The sequence below is a fragment of the Mustelus asterias genome, unplaced genomic scaffold, assembly GCF_964213995.1.
Source record: "Mustelus asterias unplaced genomic scaffold, sMusAst1.hap1.1 HAP1_SCAFFOLD_2417, whole genome shotgun sequence".
NCBI lineage: Eukaryota > Metazoa > Chordata > Chondrichthyes > Carcharhiniformes > Triakidae > Mustelus > Mustelus asterias.
The window spans coordinates 471-22,500 of record NW_027592362.1 but is presented as its reverse complement, the minus strand read 5'-3'; the positions used below and the strand labels follow the sequence as shown (position 1 = coordinate 22,500).

General features: G+C 66.8%; 2 protein-coding genes across 2 annotated transcripts in view; one reads left to right on the top strand and one right to left on the bottom strand.

Annotated features, from left to right (window-relative positions):
* LOC144489665 (uncharacterized) overlaps nucleotides 1-6,136 on the top strand; it is a 10,629-nt gene extending 4,493 nt beyond the window's left edge. Inside the window, exons 3-4 of the mRNA XM_078207523.1 lie at nucleotides 1,676-1,993; nucleotides 4,664-6,136. Of these exons, the coding sequence (XP_078063649.1) occupies nucleotides 1,676-1,993; nucleotides 4,664-5,271 (926 nt within the window). The 3' untranslated portion in view covers nucleotides 5,272-6,136. The remainder of the gene's footprint in view (nucleotides 1-1,675; nucleotides 1,994-4,663) is intronic.
* Nucleotides 6,137-6,290: 154 nt separating this feature from the next.
* Nucleotides 6,291-11,692, bottom strand: LOC144489666 (uncharacterized). The gene has a single exon (XM_078207524.1). It carries the CDS (start codon nucleotides 10,651-10,653, stop codon nucleotides 9,484-9,486), a length of 1,170 nt encoding a protein of 389 aa, XP_078063650.1. The 5' UTR covers nucleotides 10,654-11,692; the 3' UTR covers nucleotides 6,291-9,483.
* Between the last annotated feature and the right edge of the window lie 10,338 nt (nucleotides 11,693-22,030).

Genomic DNA, 22,030 nt, shown 5'->3' with positions numbered 1-22,030 from the left:
TCTCTCCCTGTCTCTGACTCTGTCTCTCTGACTCTGTCTCTCTCTCTCTCTGTCTCTCTGTCTCTCTCTCTCTCTATGTCACTCTCTCTCTGTCTCTCTCTCTCTCTATGTCTCTCTCTCTCTCCCTGTCACTCTCTCTCTCTCCCTGTCTCACTGTCCCCCTCTCTCTGTCTCACTGTCTCTGTCTCTCTGTCTCCCTCTCTCTGACTCTGTCTCCCTCTCTCTGTCACTCTGACTCTGTCTCTCTCCCACTGTCCCCCTCTCTCTGTCTCACTGTCCCCCTCTCTCTGTCTCACTGTCCCCCTCTCTCTGTCTCACTGTCTCTGTCTCTCTGTCTCCCTCTCTCTGACTCTGTCTCCCTCTCTCTGACTCTGTCTCCCTCTCTCTGACTCTGTCTCCCTGTCTCTCTCTCACTGTCCCCCTCTCTCTGTCTCACTGTCCCCCTCTCTCTGTCTCTGTGACTCTGTCTCTCTCTCACTGTCTCCCTCTCTCTGTCTCCCTCTCTCTGTCTCCCTCTCTCTGTCTCCCTCTCTCTGACTCTGTCTCTCTCTCACTGTCTCCCTCTCTCTGACTCTGTCTCCCTCTCTCTGTCTCCCTCTCTCTGTCTCCCTCTCTCTGTCTCCCTCTCTCTGACTCTGTCTCCCTCTCTCTGTCTCCCTCTCTCTGTCTCTCTGACTCTGTCTCCCTCTCTCTGTCTCCCTCTCTCTGTCACCCTCTCTCTGTCTCCCTCTCTCTGTCTCCCTCTCTCTGACTCTGTCTCCCTCTCTCTGTCTCCCTCTCTCTGTCTCCCTCTCTCTGTCTCCCTCTCTCTGTCTCCCTCTCTCTGACTCTGTCTCCCTCTCTCTGTCTCCCTCTCTCTGTCTCTCTGACTCTGTCTCCCTCTCTCTGTCTCCCTCTCTCTGTCACCCTCTCTCTGTCTCCCTCTCTCTGTCTCCCTCTCTCTGACTCTGTCTCCCTCTCTCTGTCTCCCTCTCTCTGTCTCCCTCTCTCTGTCTCCCTCTCTCTGTCTACCTCTCTCTGTCTCCCTCTCTCTGTCTCTCTGACTCTGTCTCCCTCTCTCTGTCTCCCTCTCTCTGTCTCCCTCTCTCTGTCTCTCTGACTCTGTCTCCCTCTCTCTGTCTCCCTCTCTCTGTCTCTCTGACTCTGTCTCCCTCTCTCTGTCTCCCTCTCTCTGTCTCCCTCTCTCTGTCTCCCTCTCTCTGTCTCCCTCTCTCTGTCTCTCTCTCTCTGTCTCCCTCTCTCTGTCTCCCTCTCTCTGTCTCCCTCTCTCTGTCTCTCTGACTCTGTCTCCCTCTCTCTGTCTCCCTCTCTCTGTCTCCCTCTCTCTGTCTCCCTCTCTCTGTCTCCCTCTCTCTGTCTCCCTCTCTCTGTCTCCCTCTCTCTGTCTCTCTCTCTCTGTCTCTCTCTCTCTGTCTCCCTCTCTCTGTCTCCCTCTGTCTCCCTCTCTCTGTCTCGCTCTCTCTGTCTCGCTCTCTCTGTCTCTCTCTCTCTGTCTCCCTCTCTCTGTCTCCCTCTCTCTGTCTCCCTCTCTCTGTCTCTCTGACTCTGTCTCGCTCTCTCTGTCTCTCTCTCTCTGTCTCCCTCTCTCTGTCTCCCTCTCTCTGTCTCCCTCTCTCTGTCTCTCTGACTCTGTCTCCCTCTCTCTGTCTCCCTCTCTCTGTCTCTTCTGTTGCAGATCCAGCTGCTCTGACCTCCCCCTCTGGGAGGGGTGGGTTTGGGTCGAGTGTCCGGGGGTCGGAGAGCCCTCAGCAAGTCCATGACAATGTCCAGCGCCTGGTCCAGCAGCACAGCGAGGGGCTCAGTGTGTTCCAGCTCCAGCGGGCGTACGCCAGGGTTCACCGCCACCCGCTCACGCCCCTGGATCACGCCACCATTAAAGACTTGCTTCAGGGGATGTCAGGCTCGGTGTGTCTGCGAGGACTGGGTGTCCAGACCCGGATCTTCCCCTGCTCGACTGTGGGGGCATCGCAGGGGAGGGAACAGAGTTCATTCGGTAAGGATCGCACACAGCCCCGTAACCAAGACCCATAACCCGACACTCCCCCCGGTGCCAGTACTGAGGGAGTGCCGCACTGTCGGAGGGTCAGTGCTGAGGGAGTGCCGCACTGTCAGAGGGTCAGTACTGAGGGAGCGCCGCACTGTCAGAGGGTCAGGACTGAGGGAGTGCCGCACTGTCAGAGGGTCAGTACTGAGGGAGTGCCGCACTGTCAGAGGGTCAGTGCTGAGGGCGTGCCGCACTGTCAGAGGGTCAGGACTGAGGGAGTGCCGCACTGTCAGAGGGTCAGTACTGAGGGAGTGCCGCACTGTCAGAGGGTCAGTACTGAGGGAGTGCCGCACTGTCAGAGGGTCAGTGCTGAGGGAGTGCCGCACTGTCTGAGGGTCAGTACTGAGGGAGTGCCGCACTGTCAGAGGGTCAGTACTGAGGGAGTGCCGCACTGTCAGAGGGTCAGTGCTGAGGGAGTGCTGCACTGTCAGAGGGTCAGTACTGAGGGAGTGCCGCACTGTCAGAGGGTCAGTACTGAGGGAGTGCCGCACTGTCAGAGGGTCAGTACTGAGGGAGTGCCGCACTGTCAGAGGGTCAGTACTGAGGGAGTGCCGCACTGTCAGAGGGTCAGTACTGAGGGAGTGCCGCACTGTCAGAGGGTCAGTACTGAGGGAGTGCCGCACTGTCAGAGGGTCAGTACTGAGGGAGTGCCGCACTGTCAGAGGGTCAGTACTGAGGGAGTGCCGCACTGTCAGAGGGTCAGTACTGAGGGAGTGCTGCACTGTCAGAGGGTCAGTACTGAGGGAGTGCCGCACTGTCAGAGGGTCAGTACTGAGGGAGTGCCGCACTGTCAGAGGGTCAGTACTGAGGGAGTGCCGCACTGTCAGAGGGTCAGTACTTAGGGAGTGCCGCACTGTCAGAGGGTCAGTGCTGAGGGAGTGCTGCACTGTCAGAGGGTCAGTACTGAGGGAGTGCCGCACTGTCAGAGGGTCAGTACTGAGGGAGTGCCGCACTGTCAGAGGGTCAGTACTGAGGGAGTGCTGCACTGTCGGGGGTCAGTACTGAGGGAGTGCCGCACTGTCAGAGGGTCAGTACTGAGGCAGTGCTGCACTGTCAGAGAGTCAGTACTGAGGGAGTGCCGCACTGTCAGAGGGTCAGTACTGAGGGAGTGCCGCACTGTCAGAGGGTCAGTACTGAGGGAGTGCCGCACTGTCAGAGGGTCAGTACTGAGGGAGTGCCGCACTGTCGGTGGTAGATGTATATACTCTAGGATTTGAGCTCCATAATCCAGGCTGACACTCCCCCCGGTGCCAGTACTGAGGGAGTGCTGCACTGTCGGAGGTAGATGTAGATACTCTAGGATTTGAGCTCCATAATCCAGACCGACACTCCCCCCGGTGCCAGTACATAGAACATAGAACATAGAACAGTACAGCACAGAACAGGCCCTTCGGCCCACGATGTTGTGCCAAGCTTTATCTGAAACCAAGATCAAGCTATCCCACTCCCTATCATCCTGGTGTGCTCCATGTGCCTATCCAATAACCGCTTAAATGTTCCTAAAGTGTCTGACTCCACTATCACTGCAGGCAGTCCATTCCACACCCCAACCACTCTCTGCGTGAAGAACCTACCTCTGATATCCTTCCTATATCTCCCACCACGAACCCTATAGTTATGCCCCCTTGTAATAGCTCCATCCACCCGAGGAAATAGTCTTTGAACGTTCACTCTATCTATCCCCTTCATCATCTTATAAACCTCTATTAAGTCTCCCCTCAGCCTCCTCCGCTCCAGAGAGAACAGCCCTAGCTCCCTCAACCTTTCCTCATAAGACCTACCCTCCAAACCAGGCAGCATCCTGGTAAATCTCCTCTGCACTCTTTCCAGTGCTTCCACATCCTTCTTATAGTGAGGTGACCAGAACTGCACACAATATTCCAAATGTGGTCTCACCAAGGTCCTGTACAGTTGCAGCATAACCCCACGGCTCTTAAACTCAAACCCCCTGTTAATAAAAGCTAACACACTATAGGCCTTCTTCACAGCTCTCTCCACTTGAGTGGCAACCTTTAGAGATCTGTGGATATGGACCCCAAGATCTCTCTGTTCCTCCACAGTCTTCAGAACCCTACCTTTGACCCTGTAATCCACTCCCAATCCACTCCACTCCACTCCCAGTACTGAGGGAGTGCTGCACTGTCGGGGGTAGATGTCTATACTCTCGGATTTGAGCTCCATAATCCAGGCCGACATTCCCCCGGTGCCAGTACTGAGGGAGTGCTGCACTGTCGGGGGTAGACGTATATACTCTCGGATTTGAGCTCCATAATCCAAGTGAGGGGGAGGAGGGGGGCACCGTGGGATCCTGGGGCTAATTGCCGTGATTCGGATCTTTCTGTGCCCAACACCATTTGCCCTTGTAAGCGGTTACGCTCACTTTGCCCGCCCCACCCCCCTCCCCGCCGCTCGAATGAGATTGAGACGGGAGCCTGAAGACTAGGCCTCATTTCACTCTGCGGGCCTTGTCGATTTAAACCACACCATCCCCCCGGTTGCCACACATTCCAAATTGTTGCCCCCTCATTCCCTGCCCATGGGCGAGGGGCCCAGAGCCAGCTGCTTTTTGTTTACGGTGACATTCATTGACTCATCTCCCTCTCATTTTAATCCCCTCAGGCCCTCCCCCTCACCCGCCCCTCTCCGAAGGTCTTTCCCCTGGGGGCGCGACGAGCGAAGGACGTGGAGGAACCGCGTCGCCAGGCTCTGGATCCCTGGATCACGGACGCCTGGATACGGGGAGTGCTGCCCAGGAGCCAGGACCTGCGGCCTCACAAAGTTTGGAAGGTTCCCTTAGCCCACGACCTTTGACCCCGCGCCCCCTCATGTCCCACCCTCTTGTCAGGCTGGCAGGGCGCCGTGTGCCCGGTTACCCGCTCTACTTTGCCAGCCCATCCCTGCGCACGTCCCTGCCCTGGGCATCCCCCCAGAAGTCCATACTAGGCCTCCACCCCGGGCAGCCCTGGCCTGGCCCTGGCACTCCCGGTTGGCCCCCTGGCCAGGCTTTCGGGGCCAGCTCGGGCCTCCCAGCTCCCGGGGCAGGCAGGCCGACAGCGGGGATTGCGGCCTACCCCTCCACCCTGCCCTGGGCCTTGCCTGGCCTGGCCCACAACCAGGGGGTGAACCCAGCCTACTTCTCTCCTCGCTGGCATCCCCCTCGCCGCCCGCCCGCCGGCTCCCCTTACCTGTACCCGGAGGCCCAGCAGCTGGCCTGTGGCCTGCTGTAGCAGCTAGGCCTCAGGCCTACACGAGGAGGCCTTTGATGACCAAACGTCTTACTTGGTGGCAGCTTGCAGGAGAGTCACTGGGCAAGGCCCAGCATGTGCTGCCCGTCCCGAATTGCCCCTTGACCTGGGCACAGCCTCGCCTGAGCCTCTTCGAGATGGAGGGGGGCAGTTAAGAGTCAACCGTATCGATTGCTGTGGCTCTGGAGTCACATGGAGGCCAGACCGGGCAAGGATGGCAGATTTCCTTCCCTAAAGCGGGGGACATTAGTGAGCCCGTGACAGGCCGATGACCACTGTGGCATCTCACACCCTCCACGCCCGAAAACCTCCACCCTCCCCGGGCACCTCGACAGCCACCCGCCCATAGCAACACCCTCTCGCCCCAATACAAAATGGCTGCCCTCCACCTCCCCCCCACCTCAAAACAACACCATGGGGGTCCCCCACTTATCCCCGAGATCCCCCTCCCCTCATTCTGAATAACCCCCCAGTACCAGGGAAGGGGGCAGGAAGTGGTGAGTACCCTCGGCCGCTGTGGAAATATCACCCGCTTTCCCCAGACGATTGGCACTTTCTCCTTACTCCACCTGGCGAGGGGCTAAACCATCGAATTCTCCGCTTACCCCGTCCGCGGCGAGGGAACGGACGCCGAGCTGGGAAGCTGAAGGCCCGTGTGTGCGCGTGACAACGAGAAAACAAACAGCAGATCCAACAGTCTTTGTTTTAATATTTAAATATTTAAACCTCGGGAAATAAATTATGACTGACTGCAAAATGAGTGGTTCAGAGTGGCGGGAGGGAGGGGGAGTGCGAGGGGGAGGCGGGGAGGGAGGGGGGTGCGAGGGGGAGGCGGGGAGGGGGGGGGTGCGAGGGGGAGGCGGGGAGGGAGGGGGGGTGCGAGGGGGAGGCGGGGAGGGAGGGGGGGTGCGAGGGGGAGACGGGGAGGGAGGGGGGTGCGAGGGGGAGGCGGGGAGGGAGGGGGGTTGCGAGGGGGAGACGGGGAGGGAGGGGGGGTGCGAGGGGGAGGCGGGGAGGGAGGGGGGGTGCGAGGGGGAGGCGGGGGGGGAGGGAGGGGGGTGCGAGGGGGAGGTGGGGAGGGAGGTGGGAGGGAGGCGGGGGGAGGGGGGGTACGAGGGGGATGGGGAAGGAACGATCGCGAGTCTGGAACATCCCAAAGCTTCCTCGCGGAGCTCCCCGCACTTTTGGAAAAGGAGGGGGGGATCGTTGAGGAGGACGGCTCGGGAAGGGGATGGGGGACATTTACCACGATGCACCCTCCCAGTTCAGAGACTGGGAGGAGGGTGCGGGGGGAGGGGGGGTTGGTTAGTGGGGGTCATGCAGAGAGAGAGACAGGGGGTGATGTCGGGGGGGAAGGGGGGGGTCGTTCTCCTTTGAGCGGAGAAGGTTAAGGGGGAGATTGAATCGAGGCGTTCCGAATCGGGGAAGGGGGTTTGTGACGGGGGTCGATAAGGGGAAACTGTTCCCAGCGACAGGAGGGTCGGGGACCAGAGGGGGACACAGATTGAAGGCGATCGGGAAAAGAACCAGAGGGGGTGAGGGGGGGCGGTGAGGGGGGGGGGGGGGGTGAGGGGGGGGGGTGAGGTGAGGGAATGTTTATTGTGGACGCAGCGAGTTGTTGTGATCTGGAAGGCGCTGCCTGAAAGGGCGGCGGAAGCAGATTCAACAGGAACTTTCCAAAGGGGCAACTGGAGAAATACTCGATGGGGAAAGACTGACAGAGAGATGGAGAGGAGGGGGTGGATCACTCGCTCACAGAGCTGTCACAGGAGCGAGGGGCGGAATGGCCTCTCCTGTAGCCTCGCTCGTGGTGTTGCGAGGATTTGGAGGTGATCGGACGCACTCAGCGGATTGTCTTCAACACTTGGAACCGTCTCTTCCCGAGATGTGTCACACCCCTCCGCACCCCCCTGCCTGACGCTGTCCAGAATGCACCCTTTGCCGGTGCGTTGGTGAAGAATTTGCCGCGAGGGATGTGGCGCGGCGGTGAAGAAGCCTCTTTTACAGAGATAATAATGGCCTTCCGAGGGCAGGGAGACTCTCTCCAACATCCAGCCCTGTGTCGAGCTCCGTCACTCGGTCCACTGAGGACCACTGCAGGGTTTTCCGCATCGGTCAGGGCGGAGGTCAGGGTCCCAGAACTCTTCACAACAACAGCCTGCATCTTCATAGCGCCCTAAAGCCACTGAAACATCCCCCAAGATCCTCTGCGGGAGTGAATATCGAACACACTGATGGGGGCGGTGGGGGGGGGGTCGTTCTCCTTCGAGTGGTGATGGTTAAGGGCAGATGAAGAGGTATCAGGCGATAAGAAGCTCGGTCAAAAGAGGGAGAGATAAAGCAGCGTCTTAAAGGAGGAGAGACGGAGAGAGAGAGACAGAGAGAGGTGGAGGGGTTTAGGGAGGGAATTCCAGAGCTTAGGGCCCCCCAGGCAGCTGAAGCCACCAATGGCGGAGCGATGGGAATCGGGGGATGCTCGAGAGGCCGGAATCGGAGGAACAAAGAGACAAGACCCTGAGACATAGGAGTAGAAATAGGCCATTCGGCCCATCGAGACTACCCCCCAATTCAATGAGATCATGACTGATCTGATGTGATAATCCTCCACTCCCGCTTTCCCGCCTTATCCCCTGGATTCCCTGACTGATTAACAATCTGTCTATCTCAGCCTCGAACATACTTAACCCCCCAGTCTCTCCAGCCCTCTGTGGGAAAGAATCCCACAGATTCACTCCCCTCTGAGAGCAGAAATTCCTCCCCATCTCTGTCTCCAATGGGTGACCCCCCCTTACTCTGAGATTCTGCCCCCTGGTCCCAGACTCTCCCACAAGGGGAAACAGCCTCTCAGCATCGACCCTGTCAAACCCCCCCTCGAGAATCCGATATGTCTCAATAAGGTCGCCTCTCATTCTTCCAAACTCCAATGAGTTCAGACCCAACCTACTCAACCTCTCCTCAAAGGAAAATCCCTCCCTACCCGGGATCGACCGAGTGAACCTTCTCTAGACTGCCTCCAATGCCGGGATATCTTTCCTTAGATAAGGGGACCAACACAGTGCACAGTATTCCAGGTGTGATCTAACTAGTGTCTCAGAGATTTGGAGGCGATTACAGAGATAGGGAGGGAGGGGGTGAGGGAGGGATTTGAACAGGAGGGTGAGAATTGTAGGGGCTGGAGGAGGTTACAGAGATAGGGAGGGAGGGAGGGATTTGAACAGGAGGATGAGGATTGTAGGGGTTGGAGGAGGTTACAGAGATAGGGAGGGAGGGAGCGAGGGAGGGATTTGAACAGGAGGATGAGAATTGTAGGGGCTGGAGGAGGTTACAGAGATAGGCAGGGAGGGAGCGAGGGAGGGATTTGAACAGGAGGATGAGGATTGTAGGGTCTGGAGGAGGTTACAGAGATAGGGAGGGAGGGAGCGAGGGAGGGATTTGAACAGGAGGATGAGAATTGTAGGGGCTGGAGGAGGTTACAGAGATAGGGAGGGAGGGATTTGAACAGGAGGATGAGGATTGTAGGGGCTGGAGGAGGTTACAGAGATAGGGAGGGAGGGAGCGAGGGAGGGATTTGAACAGGAGGATGAGAATTGTAGGGGCTGGAGGAGGTTACAGAGATAGGGAGGGAGGGATTTGAACAGGAGGATGAGGATTGTAGGGACTGGAGGAGGTTACAGAGATAGGGAGGGAGCGAGGGAGGGATTTGAACAGGAGGATGAGGATTGTAGGGGCTGGAGGAGGTTACAGAGATAGGGAGGGAGCGAGGGAGGGATTTGAACAGGAGGATGAGAATTGTAGGGGCTGGAGGAGGTTACAGAGATAGGGAGGGAGGGAGCGAGGGAGGGATTTGAACAGGAGGATGAGAATTGTAGGGGCTGGAGGAGGTTACAGAGATAGGGAGGGAGGGAGCGAGGGAGGGATTTGAACAGGAGGATGAGGATTGTAGGGGCTGGAGGAGTTTACAGAGATAGGGAGGGAGGGAGCGAGGGAGGGATTTGAACAGGAGGGTGAGAATTGTAGGGGCTGGAGGAGGTTACACAGATAGGGAGGGAGCGAGGGAGGGATTTGAACAGGAGGATGAGGATTGTAGGGGCTAGAGGAGGTTACAGAGATAGGGAGGGAGGGATTTGTAGGATCCCCTACAATTCTCATCCTCCTGTTCAAATCCCTCCCTATCTCTGTGACCTCTGCCCTCTCTCACTCTGGGGGGTGGTGGGTGCGCTGGTGGGTGGTGAGGTAGCGCCTTTGGGCGAAGGTTTTGGGACAGTCCTGGCAGGCGAAGGGTCTCCCGATGCGCCCGTGTGCCAGCCTGTGCCGGCGGAGGTTGCCAGCCTGGGTGAAGGATTTGCCGCAGTCGGGGCAGGGGAAGGGGCGGATTCCGGAGTGAGTAAGGGTGTGCCGGCGGAGACTCCCGGCATCAGCAAAGCGGCGTCCGCACTGCGGGCAGGGGTGAGGGCGTTCCCCGGTGTGGGTACGGAGGTGGGCCTGGAGGTGGCTGCGATCCGTAAAGCGATGGCTGCACTGCGGGCAGGGGTGAGGGCGTTCCCCGGTGTGGGTGCGGAGGTGGGCCAGCAGGCGACTGCCGTCGGCAAAGGCTTTGCCGCAGGACTGGCAGGGGTACGGGCGCAGGCCGCGGTGTGCCCGCCGGTGTTTCCAGAGGTGTGAGGCCTGGCGGAAGGCTTTGCCACATTCTGGGCAGGGGTAGGGCCTGTCGGCTGAGTGGGTGCGCTGGTGGGCGCGGAGGCGCGAGCGGTCAGGGAAGGCCTTGCCGCAGCCCGGGCAGGCGTGCGGCCTCTGGCCGACGTGGCTGGCCAGCTGGTGCCGGCGCAGGCTTCCCGCCTGCGTGTAGGCCCGGCCGCATTCCCCGCACCGGAAAGGCCTCTCCCCGGTGTGGGTACGGAGGTGGGCCAGCAGGCGGCAGCTGTCGGTGAAGGCCTTGCCGCAGGGCTGGCAGCGGTAGGGCCGGGCCTCGCCGTGGGCCAGCCGGTGACGCCGCAGGTTGGCCGCGTGCCCAAAGCCCTTGCCGCACTGGGGGCACCGCAGCGCCACCTCCCCCCGGTGAGCGAGCCGGTGAGCCCGCAGCGAGGCCACCAGCCGGTACGAGCGGCCACACTCACCGCAGGCGTGGCTGGCACCGGCGGGGGAGTGGGTCAGCCGGTGACGCCGCAGGTTGGAGATGTGGTTAAACTCCCGGCCGCACTCTCGGCACCGGAACTGCTTCTGGCCTGTGTGGGTCAGTCGGTGCAGCAGAAGGTTGGTGGACAGCTTGAAAGACTTGCCACAGTCGGAGCAACGGAATGGCCTCCCCTCCGGAGCGGCGCCGTCCAGGCTCTCGCACTCGGTGCTGTCCGGCAACCGTCCTGCCATCACCGCACCCCCACCGCCCCGGCACTGAGCCACAAACCCGGGTCCTGGTGACCTAGAATCCCAGGCGGGACCCCCCCTCAGTCTCTCTCGGAGTGGGATCCGGGTTTCAGGGAGTCCCAGGCGGGACCCCCCCTCAGTCTCTCTCGGAGTGGGGTCCGGGTTTCAGGGAGTCCCAGGCGGGACCCCCCCTCAGTCTCTCTCGGAGTGGGGTCCGGGTTTCAGGGAGTCCCAGGCGGGACCCCCCCTCAGTCTCCCTCGGAGTGGGATCCGGGTTTCAGGGAGTCCCAGGCGGGACCCCCCCTCAGTCTCTCTCGGAGTGGGGTCCGGGTTTCAGGGAGTCCCGGGCGAGACCCTCCCCTCAGTCTCTCTCGGAGTGGGATCCGGGTTTCAGGGAGTCCCAGGCGGGACCCCCCCTCAGTCTCTCTCGGAGTGGGATCCGGGTTTCAGGGAGTCCCAGGCGGGACCCTCCCCTCAGTCTCTCTCGGAGTGGGATCCGGGTTTCAGGGAGTCCCAGGCGGGACCCCCCCTCAGTCTCTCTCGGAGTGGGGTCCGGGTTTCAGGGAGTCCCAGGCGGGACCCCCCCTCAGTCTCTCTCGGAGTGGGGTCCCGGTTATTGGCAGTTAGCTCCGGACGACATTCCCTCTGTTCCTCGGAACCGCGCAGTCCGGGAGCCCAACAGGACCAGGACGTTCTGGATCTCCCTGGTAGCGAGTGGCTGTTGCTCCAGGTTGTCACGTGGTGTTGGGGGTGAGGGGGTGGGGGGTTGGGGGTACTCGCCCCTACCTCCTCCTCTTCCTCGTTCCCGGAATCCCAGCTCCTGTCCTCAATCGCCGACCCCCACCGGGAGTGTCTCTCCCTCTTGGACAGAGTCCGCTTTTAGCAAAGCTTCCGAATCAGACGCGGGGGGAGTGGGGAAGGGGTCGATGTGAGGGGGGAGGGGTTTCGAGCTCTCTCGGCTCCCACCCTGGCTCCTCTCCTGGTTTAATCGCAGTTCTCCGGCACGGAACGGGGCAGGAATACAGGAATCTCCCTTCCCCCACCGCCAGGAAACACTCGATCCACACCGGACCACCCACTCTCCTCCCGAGCTTCACACAGGGTCCTAGAGACACCCTCCGGGTCGTTCCAGAGGAGGAATCAGCCCAGAGAGGAAGGATAGTGAGGGAGGGATTGGAACAGGAGGATGAGAATTGTAGGGGCTGGAGGAGGTTACAGAGATAGGGAGGGAGCGAGGGAGGAAATTGAACAGGAGGATGAGAATTGTAGGGGCTGGAGGAGGTTACAGAGACAGGGAGAGAGTGAGGGAGGGAGTATCTCATTTTCTTGACCTCATGATATGCAGCCCATTCAGCCCCTTGAGCCCGGCCTATCTCCCATTGAATGGGTGATCTGGTCGTGGTCCCAACTTCCCCATCCCCTCTCTGTCCCCGCTCCCTCTCCTCTCTGTTCCCCTCCACCCACTCCCCCCTCGCCCCCCCCACCCACTCCCCCCATCCCCCACTGCCCCTCAACCCCTCCCCCACCACTCCCCCCCCAACACCCTCCCCCCACTTCCTCCAGCCCCTCCCACCACCCCGTCATCTCCCCCCCAACCACCTCCCCCCCTCTCCCCCCTCAGCCACACCCACCTCCCCCCTCTCCAGCTTCACCCCCCACCACCTCCCCCCTCTCCAGCTTCACCCCCCACCACCTCCCCCTTCCCCTCCACCCTCTCCTCCCCACCTCCCCCCTCAGACCCCGCTCCCTCACCCCCCTCATCCCCCTTCCTCTCCCCCCACCCCCTCACCACTCCCCCCATCCCCCTTCCCCGACTCCCCCTAACCCTCCACTCCCTCCCCACCACCCCATCCCCACAACCCCCCCACCCCCTTACCCCCACCTACTCACCCCCCACCCCCCCAGCCCTTCCCCTCCTCCATCTCTCCCACACCCCTCCCCCATCTCCCCCCCAGCCAATCCCCTCCCCCATCTCTCCCCCCACCCCTCTCTTCCCCCCCACCCCTCCCCCCTCTCTTCCCCCCCACCCCTCCCCGCATCTCTCCCCCCACCCCTCCCCCGCATCTCTCCCCCCCACCCCTCCCCCGCATCTCTCCCCCCATCCCTCCCCCGCATCTCTCCCCCCCACCCCTCCCCCGCATCTCTCCCCCCCACCCCTCCCCCCGCATCTCTCCCCACCACCCCTCCCCCGCATCTCTCCCCCCACCCCTCCCCCGCATCTCTCCCCCCCACCCCTCCCCCGCATCTCTCCCCCCCACCCCTCCCCCGCATCTCTCCCCCCCACCCCTCCCCCGCATCTCTCCCCCCCACCCCTCCCACGCATCTCTCCCCCGCATCTCTCCCCCGCATCTCTCCCCCCCACCCCTCCCCCGCATCTCTCCCCCCCACCCCTCCCCCGCATCTCTCCCCCGCATCTCTCCCCCCCACCCCTCCCCCGCATCTCTCCCCCGCATCTCTCCCCCCCACCCCTCCCCCCCCACCCCTCCACCCCCCACCCCTCCCCCCCTCCCCCCCACCCCTCCCCCCCCTCCCCCCTCCCCCCCCGTCCCCTCCCTCCCCCGCATCTCTCCCCCCCACCCCTCCCCTCCCCCGCATCTCTCCCCCCCCACCCCTCCCCCGCATCTCTCCCCCCACCCCTCCCCCGCATCTCTCCCCCCCACCCCTCCCCCGCATCACTCCACCCCACCCCTCCCCCCGCATCTCTCCCCCCCACCCCTCCCCCGCATCTCTCCCCCCCACCCCTCCCCCGCATCTCTCCCCCCCCACCCCTCCCGCATCTCTCCCCACCACCCCTCCCCCGCATCTCTCCCCCCCCACCCCTCCCCCGCATCTCCCCCCCCCACATCTCTCCCCCCCCACCCCTCCCCGCATCTCTCCCCCCACCCCTCCCCCGCATCTCTCCCCCCCCACCCCTCCCCCGCATCACCCCCCCCACCCCTCCCCCCGCATCTCTCCCCCGCATCTCTCCCCCCCACCCCTCCCCCGCATCTCTCCCCCCCACCCCTCCCCCGCATCTCTCCCCCCCACCCCTCCCCCACAACTCTCCCCCCCAGCCCTCCCCCGCATCTCTCCCCGCATCTCTCCCCCCACCCCACCACCCCATCCCCACAACCCCCCCACCCCCTTACCCCCACCTACTCACCCCCCACAGCCCTTCCCCTCCTCCATCTCTCCCACACCCCTCCCCCATCTCCCCCCAGCCAATCCCCTCCCCATCTCTCCCCCCCACCCTTCCCCCCTCTCTCCCCCCCACCCCTCCCCCACATCTCTCCCCCCCACCCCTCCCCCCCACCCCTCCCCCGCATCTTTCCCCCCCACCCCTCCCCCGCATCTCTCCCCCCTACCCTTCCCCGCATCTCTCCCCCCACCCCTCCCCCACATCTCTCCCCCCCACCCCTCCCCCGCATCTCTCCCCCCCACCCCTCCCCACCACCGCCGCATCTCCCCCCCACCCCTCCCCCGCATCTCTCCCCCCCCACCCCGCATCTCTCCCCCCCCACCCCTCCCCTGCATCTCTCCCCCCCCCACCCCTCCCCTGCATCTCTCCCCCCCACCCCTCCCCCGCATCTCTCCCCCCCCACCCCTCCCCCGCATCTCTCCCCCCCCACCCCTCCCCCGCATCTCTCCCCCCCCACCCCTCCCCTCATCTCTCCCCACCACCCCTCCCCCGCATCTCTCCCCCCACCCCTCCCCCGCATCTCTCCCCCACCCCTCCCCCGCATCACTCCCCCCCCACCCCTCCCCCGCATCTCTCCCCCCCCACCCCTCCCCCGCATCTCTCCCCCCCCACCCCTCCCCCGCATCTCTCCCCCCCCACCCCTCCCCCGCATCTCTCCCCCCCCGCATCTCTCCCCCCCACCCCTCCCCCGCATCTCTCCCTCCCCACCCCTCCCCCGCATCTCTCACCCCCCACCCCTCCCCCGCATCTCTCCCCCCCACCCCTCCCCACCACCCCCGCATCTCCCCCCCACCCCTCCCCCGCATCTCTCCCCCCCCACCCCGCATCTCTCCCCCCCCACCCCTCCCCTGCATCTCTCCCCCCCCCACCCCTCCCCTGCATCTCTCCCCCCCCCACCCCTCCCCCGCATCTCTCCCCCCCCACCCCTCCCCGCATCTCTCCCCCCCCACCCCTCCCCGCATCTCTCCCCCCCCACCCCCCCCCGCATCTCTCCCCACCACCCCTCCCCCGCATCTCTCCCCCCACCCCTACCCCGCATCTCTCCCCCCACCCCTACCCCGCATCTCTCCCCCCCCACCCCTCCCCCGCATCACTCCCCCCCACCCCTCCCCCGCATCTCTCCCCCCCACCCCTCCCCCGCATCTCTTCCCCCCCACCCCTCCCCGCATCTCTCCCCCCCCACCCCTCCCCTGCATCTCTCCCCCCCCGCATCTCTCCCCCCCACCCCTCCCCCGCATCTCTCCCTCCCCACCCCTCCCCCGCATCTCTCCCCACCACCCCTCCCCCGCATCTCTCCCCCCCACCCCTCCCCCGCATCTCTCCCCCCCACCCCTCCCCCGCATCTCTCCCCCCCACCCCTCCCCCGCATCTCTCCCCCCCACCCCTCCCCCGCATCTCTCCCCCCCACCCCTCCCACGCATCTCTCCCCCGCATCTCTCCCCCGCATCTCTCCCCCGCATCTCTCCCCCCCACCCCTCCCCCGCATCTCTCCCCCCACCCCTCCCCCGCATCTCTCCCCCGCATCTCTCCCCCCACCCCTCCCCCGCATCTCTCCCCCGCATCTCTCCCCCCCACCCCTCCCCCCCCACCCCTCCACCCCCACCCCTCCCCCCCTCCCCCCCACCCCTCCCCCCCTCCCCCCTCCCCCCCCGTCCCCTCCCTCCCCCGCATCTCTCCCCCCACCCCTCCCCTCCCCCGCATCTCTCCCCCCACCCCTCCCCCGCATCTCTCCCCCCCCACCCCTCCCCGCATCTCTCCCCCCCACCCCTCCCCCGCATCTCTCCCCCCACCCCTCCCCCGCATCACTCCACCCCACCCCTCCCCCGCATCCCTCCCCCCCACCCCTCCCCCGCATCTCTCCCCCCCACCCCTCCCCCGCATCTCTCCCCCCCCACCCCTCCCCGCATCTCTCCCCACCACCCCTCCCCCGCATCTCTCCCCCCACCCCTCCCCCGCATCTCCCCCCCCACCCATCTCTCCCCCCCACCCCTCCCCCGCATCTCTCCCCCCCCACCCCTCCCCCGCATCTCTCCCCCCCACCCCTCCCCCGCATCACCCCCCCACCCCTCCCCCGCATCTCTCCCCCGCATCTCTCCCCCCCCACCCCTCCCCCGCATCTCTCCCCCCACCCCTCCCCCGCATCTCTCCCCCCACCCCTCCCCCACAACTCTCCCCCCCAGCCCTCCCCCGCATCTCTCCCCCGCATCTCTCCCCCCACCCCACCACCCCATCCCCACAACCCCCCCACCCCCTTACCCCCACCTACTCACCCCCCACAGCCCTTCCCCTCCTCCATCTCTCCCACACCCCTCCCCCATCTCCCCCCCAGCCAATCCCCTCCCCATCTCTCCCCCCCACCCTTCCCCCCTCTCTCCCCCCCCACCCCTCCCCCACATCTCTCCCCCCCACCCCTCCCCCGCATCTTTCCCCCCACCCCTCCCCCGCATCTCTCCCCCCTACCCTTCCCCGCATCTCTCCCCCCACCCCTCCCCCACATCTCTCCCCCCCACCCCTCCCCCGCATCTCTCCCCCCCACCCCTCCCCACCACCGCCGCATCTCCCCCCCCACCCCTCCCCCGCATCTCTCCCCCCCCACCCCGCATCTCTCCCCCCCCCACCCCTCCCCTGCATCTCTCCCCCCCCACCCCTCCCCTGCATCTCTCCCCCCCACCCCTCCCCCGCATCTCTCCCCCCCACCCCTCCCCCGCATCTCTCCCCCCCACCCCTCCCCGCATCTCTCCCCCCCCACCCCTCCCCGCATCTCTCCCCACCACCCCTCCCCCGCATCTCTCCCCCACCCCTCCCCCGCATCTCTCCCCCCACCCCTCCCCCGCATCACTCCCCCCCCACCCCTCCCCCGCATCTCTCCCCCCCCACCCCTCCCCCGCATCTCTCCCCCCCCACCCCTCCCCCGCATCTCTCCCCCCCCACCCCCTCCCCCGCATCTCTCCCCCCCACCCCTCCCCCGCATCTCTCCCCCCCGCATCTCTCCCCCCCCACCCCTCCCCCGCATCTCTCCCTCCCCACCCCTCCCCCGCATCTCTCACCCCCACCCCTCCCCCGCATCTCTCCCCCCACCCCTCCCCACCACCCCCGCATCTCCCCCCCACCCCTCCCCCGCATCTCTCCCCCCCCCACCCCGCATCTCTCCCCCCCCCACCCCTCCCCTGCATCTCTCCCCCCCCACCCCTCCCCTGCATCTCTCCCCCCCCCACCCCTCCCCCGCATCTCTCCCCCCCCACCCCTCCCCCGCATCTCTCCCCCCCACCCCTCCCCCGCATCTCTCCCCCCCCACCCTCCCCGCATCTCTCCCCACCACCCCTCCCCCGCATCTCTCCCCCCACCCCTACCCCGCATCTCTCCCCCCACCCCTACCCCGCATCTCTCCCCCCCCAACCCCTCCCCCGCATCACTCCCCCCCCACCCCTCCCCCGCATCTCTCCCCCCCACCCCTCCCCCGCATCTCTTCCCCCCACCCCTCCCCCGCATCTCTCCCCCCCCCACCCCTCCCCCGCATCTCTCCCCCCCGCATCTCTCCCCCCCACCCCCTCCCCCGCATCTCTCCCTCCCCACCCCTCCCCCGCATCTCTCACCCCCCACCCCTCCCCCGCATCTCTCCCCCCCACCCCTCCCCGCATCTCTCCCCCCCGCCCCTCCCCCGCATCTCTCCCCCCCACCCCGCCCCCGCATCTCTCCCCCCCACCCCTCCCCCGCATCTCTCCCCCCCACCCCTCCCCCGCATCTCTCCCCCCCCACCCCTCCCCCGCATCTCTCCCCCCCACCCCTCCCCCGCATCCCCCCCCCACCCCTCCCCCGCATCTCTCCCCCCCACCCCTCCCCCGCATCTCTCCCCCCACCCCTCCCCGCATCTCTCCTCCCCCACCCCTCCCCCCCCCACCCCTCCCCCGCATCTCTCCCCCCCACCCCTCCCCCCCCACCCCTGCATCTCTCCCCCCCACCCCTCCCCCGCATCTCTCCCCCCCACGCCTGCATCTCTCCCCCCCACCCCTCCCCCCGCATCTCTCCCCCCCACCCCTCCCCCGCATCTCTCCCCCCACCCCTCCCCCGCATCTCTCCCCCCCACCCCTCCCCCGCATCTCTCCCCCCCACCCCTCCCCCGCATCTCTCCCCCCCACCCCTCCCCCGCATCTCTCCCCCCCACCCCTCCCCCCACCCCTCCCCCGCATCTCTCCCCCCCACCCCTCCCCGCATCTCTCCCCCCACCCCTCCCCCGCATCTCTCCCCCCCACCCCTCCCCCGCATCTCTCCCCCCCACCCCTCCCCCGCATCTCTCCCCCCCACCCCTCCCCCGCATCTCTCCCCCCCACCCCTCCCCCGCATCTCTCCCCCCCACCCCTCCCCCGCATCTCTCCCCCCCCCACCCCTCCCCGCATCTCTCCCCACCACCCCTCCCCCGCATCTCTCCCCCCCACCCCTCCCCCGCATCTCTCCCCCCCCACCCCTCCCCCGCATCTCTCCCCCCCACCCCTCCCCCGCATCTCTCCCCCCCCACCCCTCCCCCGCATCACCCCCCCCACCCTCCCCCGCATCTCTCCCCCGCATCTCTCCCCCCCCCACCCCTCCCCCGCATCTCTCCCCCCCACCCCTCCCCCGCATCTCTCCCCCCCACCCCTCCCCCACAACTCTCCCCCCCAGCCCTCCCCCGCATCTCTCCCCCGCATCTCTCCCCCCACCCCACCCCCACAACCCCCCCACCCCCTTACCCCACCTACTCACCCCCCACAGCCCTTCTCCTCCTCCATCTCTCCCACACCCCTCCCCCATCTCCCCCCCAGCCAATCCCCTCCCCATCTCTCCCCCCCACCCTTCCCCCCTCTCTCCCCCCACCCCTCCCCCACATCTCTCCGCCCCACCCCTCCCCCCACCCCTCCCCCGCATCTTTCCCCCCCACCCCTCCCCCGCATCTCTCCCCCTACCCTTCCCCGCATCTCTCCCCCCACCCCTCCCCCACATCTCTCCACCCCACCCCTCCCCCGCATCTCTCCCCCCCACCCCTCCCCACCACCGCCGCATCTCCCCCCCACCCCTCCCCCGCATCTCTCCCCCCCACATCTCTCCCCCCCCACCCCTCCCCCGCATCTCTCCCCCCACCCCTCCCCCGCATCTCTCCCCCCCCACCCCTCCCCCGCATCACCCCCCCACCCCTCCCCCGCATCTCTCCCCCGCATCTCTCCCCCCCCCCACCCCTCCCCCGCATCTCTCCCCCCCACCCCTCCCCCGCATCTCTCCCCCCCACCCCTCCCCCACAACTCTCCCCCCAGCCCTCCCCCGCATCTCTCCCCCGCATCTCTCCCCCCACCCCACCCCACAACCCCCCCACCCCCTTACCCCCACCTACTCACCCCCCACAGCCCTTCTCCTCCTCCATCTCTCCCACACCCCTCCCCCATCTCCCCCCCAGCCAATCCCCTCCCCATCTCTCCCCCCCACCCTTCCCCCCTCTCTCCCCCCCACCCCTCCCCCACATCTCTCCCCCCCACCCCTCCCCCCACCCCTCCCCCGCATCTTTCCCCCCACCCCTCCCCCGCATCTCTCCCCCCTACCCTTCCCCGCATCTCTCCCCCCCACCCCTCCCCCACATCTCTCCCCCCACCCCTCCCCCGCATCTCTCCCCCCACCCCCTCCACACCACCCCCGCATCTCCCCCCCCACCCCTCCCCCGCATCTCTCCCCCCCCACCCCGCATCTCTCCCCCCCCCACCCCTCCCCTGCATCTCTCCCACCCCCACCCCTCCCCTGCATCTCTCCCCCCCCCACCCCTCCCCCGCATCTCTCCCCCCCACCCCCTCCCCCGCATCTCTCCCCCCCACCCCTCCCCCGCATCTCTCCCCCCCCACCCCTCCCCCGCATCTCTCCCCCCCACCCCTCCCCGCATCTCTCCCCACCACCCCTCCCCCGCATCTCTCCCCCCCCACCCCTCCCCCGCATCTCTCCCCCCCCACCCCCTCCCCCGCATCACTCCCCCCCACCCCTCCCCCGCATCTCTCCCCCCCCACCCCTCCCCCGCATCTCTCCCCCGCATCTCTCCCCCCCCACCCCTCCCCCGCATCTCTCCCCCCCACCCCTCCCCCGCATCTCTCCCCCCCACCCCTCCCCCACAACTCTCCCCCCAGCCCTCCCCCGCATCTCTCCCCCGCATCTCTCCCCCCACCCCACCCCCACAACCCCCCCACCCCTTACCCCCACCTACTCACCCCCCACAGCCCTTCTCCTCCTCCATCTCTCCCACACCCCTACCCCATCTCCCCCCAGCCAATCCCCTCCCCATCTCTCCCCCCCACCCTTCCCCCTCTCTCCCCCCACCCCTCCCCCACATCTCTCCCCCCCCACCCCTCCCCCCCACCCCTCCCCCGCATCTTTCCCCCCACCCCTCCCCCGCATCTCTCCCCCCTACCCTTCCCCGCATCTCTCCCCCCACCCCTCCCCCACATCTCTCCACCCCCACCCCTCCCCCGCATCTCTCCCCCCACCCCTCCCCACCACCGCCGCATCTCCCCCCCCACCCCTCCCCCGCATCTCTCCCCCCCCACATCTCTCCCCCCCACCCCTGCCCCGCATCTCTCCCCCCCACCCCTCCCCCGCATCTCTCCCCCCCCACCCCTCCCCCGCATCACCCCCCCCCACCCCTCCCCCGCATCTCTCCCCCGCATCTCTCCCCCCCCACCCCTCCCCCGCATCTCTCCCCCCCCACCCCTCCCCCGCATCTCTCCCCCCCACCCCTCCCCCACAACTCTCCCCCCCAGCCCTCCCCCGCATCTCTCCCCGCATCTCTCCCCCACCCCACCCCCACAACCCCCCCACCCCCTTACCCCCACCTACTCACCCCCCACAGCCCTTCTCCTCCTCCATCTCTCCCACACCCCTCCCCCATCTCCCCCCCAGCCAATCCCCTCCCCATCTCTCCCCCCACCCTTCCCCCCTCTCTCCCCCCCACCCCTCCCCCACATCTCTCCCCCCCACCCCTCCCCCCCACCCCTCCCCCGCATCTTTCCCCCCCACCCCTCCCCCGCATCTCTCCCCCCTACCCTTCCCCGCATCTCTCCCCCCCACCCCTCCCCACATCTCTCCCCCCACCCCTCCCCCGCATCTCTCCCCCCCACCCCTCCACACCACCCCCGCATCTCCCCCCCACCCCTCCCCCGCATCTCTCCCCCCCCACCCCGCATCTCTCCCCCCCCACCCCTCCCCTGCATCTCTCCCACCCCCACCCCTCCCCTGCATCTCTCCCCCCCCCACCCCTCCCCCGCATCTCTCCCCCCCACCCCTCCCCCGCATCTCTCCCCCCCACCCCTCCCCCGCATCTCTCCCCCCCCACCCCTCCCCCGCATCTCTCCCCCCCCACCCCTCCCCGCATCTCTCCCCACCACCCCTCCCCCGCATCTCTCCCCCCCCACCCCTCCCCCGCATCTCTCCCCCCCCACCCCTCCCCCGCATCACTCCCCCCCACCCCTCCCCCGCATCTCTCCCCCCCCACCCCTCCCCCGCATCTCTCCCCCCCCACCCCTCCCCCGCATCTCTCCCCCCCCACCCCTCCCCCGCATCTCTCCCCCCCCGCATCTCTCCCCCCCCACCCCTCCCCCGCATCTCTCCCTCCCCACCCCTCCCCCGCATCTCTCACCCCCCACCCCTCCCCCGCATCTCTCCCCCCCACCCCTCCCCACCACCCCCGCATCTCCCCCCCACCCCTCCCCTGCATCTCTCCCCCCCACCCCGCATCTCTCCCCCCCCCACCCCTCCCCTGCATCTCTCCCCCCCCCACCCCTCCCCTGCATCTCTCCCCCCCCCCCACCCCTCCCCTGCATCTCTCCCCCCCCCACCCCTCCCCCGCATCTCTCCCCCCCCACCCCTCCCCCGCATCTCTCCCCCCCACCCCTCCCCCCGCATCTCTCCCCCCCCACCCCTCCCCGCATCTCTCCCCACCACCCCTCCCCCGCATCTCTCCCCCCACCCCTCCCCCGCATCTCTCCCCGCCCACCCCTCCCCCGCATCACTCCCCCCCACCCCTCCCCCGCATCTCTCCCCCCCACCCCTCCCCCGCATCTCTCCCCCCCACCCCTCCCCCGCATCTCTCCCCCCCCACCCCTCCCCCGCATCTCTCCCCCCCCCGCATCTCTCCCCCCCCACCCCTCCCCCGCATCTCTCCCCCCCACCCCTCCCCCGCATCTCTCACCCCCCACCCTC